The sequence below is a fragment of the Hipposideros armiger genome, unplaced genomic scaffold (assembly GCF_001890085.2).
Source record: "Hipposideros armiger isolate ML-2016 unplaced genomic scaffold, ASM189008v1 scaffold_38, whole genome shotgun sequence".
Taxonomy (NCBI): domain Eukaryota; kingdom Metazoa; phylum Chordata; class Mammalia; order Chiroptera; family Hipposideridae; genus Hipposideros; species Hipposideros armiger.
Window position 1 is genome coordinate 3,287,087 of NW_017731388.1, and position 6,120 is coordinate 3,293,206.

The following is a 6,120-nucleotide window of genomic DNA, read 5'->3' on the forward strand; positions in this document are numbered from 1 at the left end:
CCAATCCAAGATCCGGGGGGCCAGGTGGGGGGCTGCAGGACAGCCCTAAGGACTGGTGTATTACAGCCACCGATGCCACAGCTAGGGCCACACTGCTCACATATGCCATAGTTAATAGGCAGGACAGCTGCAGGACAGAAGATATGAAAGGTCAACGCAAAATACGCTTCCCCTAAAACCTGCTTCTGACTGTTATTAACACACCCACCCTTTGTCTCTAGAGGTCCAAGTCAGAGCTCTCTGTCACCATCTACCCCTCCAAACCCCATCTCCTGAGCCACCATCTACCCCCAAACCCCATCTCCTGAGCCTTTCAGCATTTGATTTACATCATTGCACCCACACAGCAGCCCACTCAAGCCTCCTATCCTTTCTGAACCTTCCTCACCTTTGCCAACTGCTGGCAGAGGGAGCCCAGGACCAGTTGCCAGGTCGGCTGCTCCAGTAGCACACACAGGTCTGTGTAGGTGTACCAGCCCCGTCGCCGTCCCTGCTGCTCAGCCACACTATTAGGGAGAAATGACAGAGTGAGTCTGCAACCCTCCTGCAGCCAGCCCAATTAAACCTACCAGGGAACACTGGGGAACTACTGGGTTGTCGGAAAAGTCATGATGCATTTTTGCAACAAAAAACATGGAAAAAATACATCATGACTTTTCCGACATCCCAATGGTTAAACATACAGATTCCTAGTGCTTGTTGATCTAGAAACTGAGGATGAGACCAAGATCTGTATTTTTGATAAGCTTTCCCCCCCCCCCTCCCAAAGGTGATTACACAGGGCAGGCATATTTGGGAACCACTACCTTGGGCTAGTCTCTTTCCTGTCTCTGCCCTCCCCCTCATATACAGCCCTCATCCCTGTCTAGCTCCTATGGCTTAGGCCTCAGCCCCCAAATCCCTCAAGCCCCTCTTCCCAACTCCTAGAACCTACCAGCTCTCTAGCCAGCTCAGCACCTCAAAGATCTCCCGAGGGTCAGTGTAGAGACGCCAATCCTGTGGGTATGAAGAGAAGGGCACCAAACCAGGCTCAGACATGAGCCACAGTCATTCAATAATGTAGTTGCTGTAGCAGCAACTACAGCCGCCACTACTGGTAACATCTACTTGGCCCTATGTGCCCGAGAGTGTTCCAAGAGCTTTTGTGTATTAACTCATTTAATCATCACATACCTGGTTTCACATTACACCCTCCATTAAGGGCAAGGGGAGGAAATAATCCTGCAAATGATCCATGCCCATAGGGAGCTCAGAATCTAGGGACAGAGAAAGTCTGGAAGCAAATAATCAGAACGCAGTAAGACAAGCTCTGACTCAGAGTGTATCCTGTTGGGCCTGGAGGAATGGGGGACCAGCTGTGCTCCATTTCTGGCCCCAGTACACCAGGAACCTCCAAAGGCTGTGGTTAGAACAGAGGGCCAGGAAGGGAAGATACTAATAATAAGGAAAGACACAAGGCGGACAGGCAGAAAGAGAAACGAAGAAACAACAGAAGGCTGAGAGAAAAAAAAAAAAACATAAAATGGGCCAAGGAAACAGAGCAAGTGAGAGAACAGCTATTCACCATGGCACTCAAGAAGCCCCTCTCCAGGGCATTGAGGGTGGGCACGGCCACGCCACCTGCAGCTCCCCATTCATCATTGAAGACCTCCTCCTCCTCCCCTTCATCATAGAGGTACTTACTGGCCACCATCTGCAGAGAAGCCAGAGATGATGTCAGTTGAGTTCACACCTGGCTCCTGGCTCACCAGAGAGATGACGGGAAAGGGGCATCTTACCATAGAAATCAGGAACAAGTCAGAGGAGGACACATGCTGTAGGTAATCTGGGTTTCGGTGCCGGAGCCGTTCAATGTACACCAGAGCTAGCATCATAGCACACGGGGAAATGCATGCCTCCCTGTGGGTGGTGGAAAGGATCAGTAATTAAACCCAACGGCCTTTCAGCTCTTGGAAAACTAACTCTTATGATGCATCCCTGTATCTTTACATCTTCTCTTCAGAGATAACCATTCCCTTCTCTCTAGGGTCCAAACACTCTCATGCTGTTTCCCTCAATTCCAAGCTCACCGGGATACATGGGCTACATATTTCTTCTGGAGTCTGCGAATAGGGCTGGGGGCTGCTTTCTGGAGCAGTTCCACAGCAATGTCTGCAGGGGGCAGAAGGAAGGCAGAGTAAGCAAACAACTCCCCCATTCCCAAACACACACACACACACACACACACACACACACACACACACACACACACGGCCCCAATGCTGTCAGGGAAGACCCAGATCTATATTATCTGAGGCTTCTGAGCCAATGCCTTAGTAACAAAATTGAGATCAAATTCTCCCACACAGACAAAAAGCCCATCCCAAGTTTGAATCAGCTTCTTCCAGCAGGAAGGCTCATTTCCCTGTCATCTAAAGTAATTTAAATTTGTCTTCCACTCTTGTTCACTGGGAAATAAACATGCCTTGTTTATTTGGGAAACATATGAATATTCTTGGAAAGTTAAGAGCTTCTGGTACACAAATCAAGAGTGCTATTGACTTGTAAGGTAACAATGTATTTTCTACTTCTTTGAGCTAAGAAAAAAAAAAAAAGTGAAATATAAACCCAGTTCTTATACCAAGTACCAGTGAGCTAGGTAGCTGAAAAGACAGGGCAGCTGATGGGGTACACCTAGAGTCATTTTGGTGCCTGCTGACAACCCCATTTTCATGCTTCTCACTTGCTCAGTCACACAACATTGTCTAACCTGCCATGGGGCTGGAGAGCTCCTCCAGGTTACAATCAGCTTCCCAGTCCCAGCCATAATAGAGTCTCCTTCGGATCCGGGCACTCAGCTTCTGGTGTCCTGGGAGGAACTGAAACAGGACAGGAGAGGGGTGAAGGGTGAAGGGCAGGGAAGAGTATGACGGAGAACCTGGCTCCAAGCTAGAAGGGGGTGCGGGGCAGCAGGACCGCCTCACAGCTAGTGTGGGTCGCGTGCCCCACCTAGCCCCACGTTCTCTGGATTGTTTGCCAATGGCAGCTTGTCCACAAGAGGTGTAATCCTCCTCCTCTGAGGGTTCTCCAGGAGATTCTCCGACAAGGACCCCGGCTGGCCTCCCCCACAGCCCATGGTGTACCCTGAGGCTCTCCCCCAAGGCCTAAGCAGCCGGGGCCTCGAGTACGCAAGGCTCGAGCGGCTGCCTCCCAGCTCCCGGGCAGATCGTCAGGCGAGCTCGCGGCCGCGCTTGGCCCAGAGTCCCGGATCCAGGCGCGAGGAGGCCGGGGAGGGGGAGGGCCGCGAGCTCACCGAGAAGTCCTGGAAGCCGGTGAGGGAGAAGGTGCCTTCTTCGTCCAGCAGGAGCCCGGCTAGGTCCATTGCGCNAACAGTCCAGGCCATGCAACTGAAACTGTTTATTGAAATCTCAGTTCTACAAAAGCTTGAAAAACCCAGATACAAAGCGGCAGCCAGGGAGGCCTGTGAAAAGAACACCCAGGGTAGGAACCGGCAGAGAGGGAAGCCCAGGAGCAGGGTACTAAGAGAAGGTTGGAAGACGAAAGGGCAAGGTTGAAGGTCCCAGCAGCCCCTGGCTCCTTCAGACTACATCCAAGGGATGCGAGTGGAGGGGGCTTCCCGCCTTACCCCGCCTTGCCTCAGCAGCTCCCACCTTGGCCCTGTCAATCCCTGGCTTTCCTGCTTCAGGGACATCACACAGACCCTGGTCAGCCTTTCCTCCCTCCCTCTTCCCTCTCCTATCTTTACCCTTCCATTCCAGGGAAGTCAAAAGCAAAAGTCTAGAAGAACCCAGGGGAGGTTAAGAGACGGGAGCTTCTCCTCTGTCCACCTGTGACAAGCCCCTGGTCACTGAGTTGAAGCTTTCCGTGGCACCATCACTGCTCTGGCCAAGCAGCCAGACACTGAGGTCTAGGAGAGCAAGTGACCTTCAGTCCTTCTGCCCCATAACCCCTTAAGCTCCCTCACCCAGGAGAACAGCGACCAACCAAGGACCCAGAGAGGTAGAGAGGATCTAAATCAAGCATTGCACCTCCAGGTTCTCAGGGACTCCTCCGTCCTCTTAATGCATTCCTCAGAGAGCTGCCTTAGCCTGGGAAAATGAAAGACTTGAGGCGGGCCAGCTCCATGGTGCTGAAGAGGGAGCACTGCTGAGGCTGTGGGAGCAGAGGGGGCACTGGGCTCCAGGACCAGGGTGGGACCAAGCCATGGGAGTGGTACCAGGGGCTGGGGGGCCCAGCGGGTACCGTATGGTTGGGATGATGGCAGGCACGGCAGGTTGGGGAGTCCTTCTGGAGCTTCAGGCAAAGGGGACAGTTATGGAGAAGAGTTGGAGGGGCAGGAGGATCTGGGGGAGGCAATGGTGGGGGAGTCAGTGAAGCCAGAAGGCTGCCCCCAAGTGAACGCAGCCCTGCGTCGCCTTCCAGGCAGCTGGAGACATTAGCAGGAGATGGCAGGCACTGTGTCACAGGAGAAGGTACGCAGGGTTCCAAGAGGCACCTGGAGGCCAATCCAAGATCCGGGGGGCCAGGTGGGGGGCTGCAGGACAGCCCTAAGGACTGGTGTATTACAGCCACCGATGCCACAGCTAGGGCCACACTGCTCACATATGCCATAGTTAATAGGCAGGACAGCTGCAGGACAGAAGATATGAAAGGTCAACGCAAAATACGCTTCCCCTAAAACCTGCTTCTGACTGTTATTAACACACCCACCCTTTGTCTCTAGAGGTCCAAGTCAGAGCTCTCTGTCACCATCTACCCCTCCAAACCCCATCTCCTGAGCCACCATCTACCCCCAAACCCCATCTCCTGAGCCTTTCAGCATTTGATTTACATCATTGCACCCACACAGCAGCCCACTCAAGCCTCCTATCCTTTCTGAACCTTCCTCACCTTTGCCAACTGCTGGCAGAGGGAGCCCAGGACCAGTTGCCAGGTCGGCTGCTCCAGTAGCACACACAGGTCTGTGTAGGTGTACCAGCCCCGTCGCCGTCCCTGCTGCTCAGCCACACTATTAGGGAGAAATGACAGAGTGAGTCTGCAACCCTCCTGCAGCCAGCCCAATTAAACCTACCAGGGAACACTGGGGAACTACTGGGTTGTCGGAAAAGTCATGATGCATTTTTGCAACAAAAAACATGGAAAAAATACATCATGACTTTTCCGACATCCCAATGGTTAAACATACAGATTCCTAGTGCTTGTTGATCTAGAAACTGAGGATGAGACCAAGATCTGTATTTTTGATAAGCTTTCCCCCCCCCCCTCCCAAAGGTGATTACACAGGGCAGGCATATTTGGGAACCACTACCTTGGGCTAGTCTCTTTCCTGTCTCTGCCCTCCCCCTCATATACAGCCCTCATCCCTGTCTAGCTCCTATGGCTTAGGCCTCAGCCCCCAAATCCCTCAAGCCCCTCTTCCCAACTCCTAGAACCTACCAGCTCTCTAACCAGCTCAGCACCTCAAAGATCTCCCGAGGGTCAGTGTAGAGACGCCAATCCTGTGGGTATGAAGAGAAGGGCACCAAACCAGGCTCAGACATGAGCCACAGTCATTCAATAATGTAGTTGCTGTAGCAGCAACTACAGCCGCCACTACTGGTAACATCTACTTGGCCCTATGTGCCCGAGAGTGTTCCAAGAGCTTTTGTGTATTAACTCATTTAATCATCACATACCTGGTTTCACATTACACCCTCCATTAAGGGCAAGGGGAGGAAATAATCCTGCAAATGATCCATGCCCATAGGGAGCTCAGAATCTAGGGACAGAGAAAGTCTGGAAGCAAATAATCAGAACGCAGTAAGACAAGCTCTGACTCAGAGTGTATCCTGTTGGGCCTGGAGGAATGGGGGACCAGCTGTGCTCCATTTCTGGCCCCAGTACACCAGGAACCTCCAAAGGCTGTGGTTAGAACAGAGGGCCAGGAAGGGAAGATACTAATAATAAGGAAAGACACAAGGCGGACAGGCAGAAAGAGAAACGAAGAAACAACAGAAGGCTGAGAGAAAAAAAAAAAAACATAAAATGGGCCAAGGAAACAGAGCAAGTGAGAGAACAGCTATTCACCATGGCACTCAAGAAGCCCCTCTCCAGGGCATTGAGGGTGGGCACGGCCACGCC

General features: G+C 52.3%; 2 protein-coding genes across 2 annotated transcripts; both read right to left on the reverse strand.

Annotated features, from left to right (window-relative positions):
* Window positions 1–4: 4 nt before the first annotated feature.
* On the reverse strand, window positions 5–3,382 carry LOC109380551 (protein CNPPD1; the record flags this gene model as incomplete). The annotated part of the gene is made up of 8 exons (XM_019638204.1): window positions 3,293–3,382; window positions 2,750–2,858; window positions 2,070–2,151; window positions 1,779–1,899; window positions 1,565–1,693; window positions 935–996; window positions 389–506; window positions 5–127 (listed from the first exon to the last, which is right to left on the reverse strand). Coding segments are annotated over exons 1-8 (834 nt in total), but the record flags the coding sequence as incomplete, so codon positions are not given.
* LOC109380522 (protein CNPPD1-like) lies at window positions 3,382–6,114 on the reverse strand. Its single transcript, XM_019638158.1, has 4 exons — window positions 6,067–6,114; window positions 5,437–5,498; window positions 4,891–5,008; window positions 3,382–4,629 (listed from the first exon to the last, which is right to left on the reverse strand). Exons 1-4 carry the CDS (start codon window positions 6,067–6,069, stop codon window positions 4,084–4,086), a joined length of 729 nt encoding a protein of 242 aa, XP_019493703.1. The 5' UTR covers window positions 6,070–6,114; the 3' UTR covers window positions 3,382–4,083.
* Window positions 6,115–6,120: the final 6 nt, after the last annotated feature.

Coding starts and splice junctions, on each gene's coding strand:
- LOC109380522 (XM_019638158.1), bottom strand. Junction 5,009..5,436: donor CTGAGCTGGTTAGAGAGCTG/GTAGGTTCTAGG, acceptor TCTCCCTAATAG/TGTGGCTGAGCAGCAGGGAC. Junction 4,630..4,890: donor TCTGCCAGCAGTTGGCAAAG/GTGAGGAAGGTT, acceptor TCTGTCCTGCAG/CTGTCCTGCCTATTAACTAT.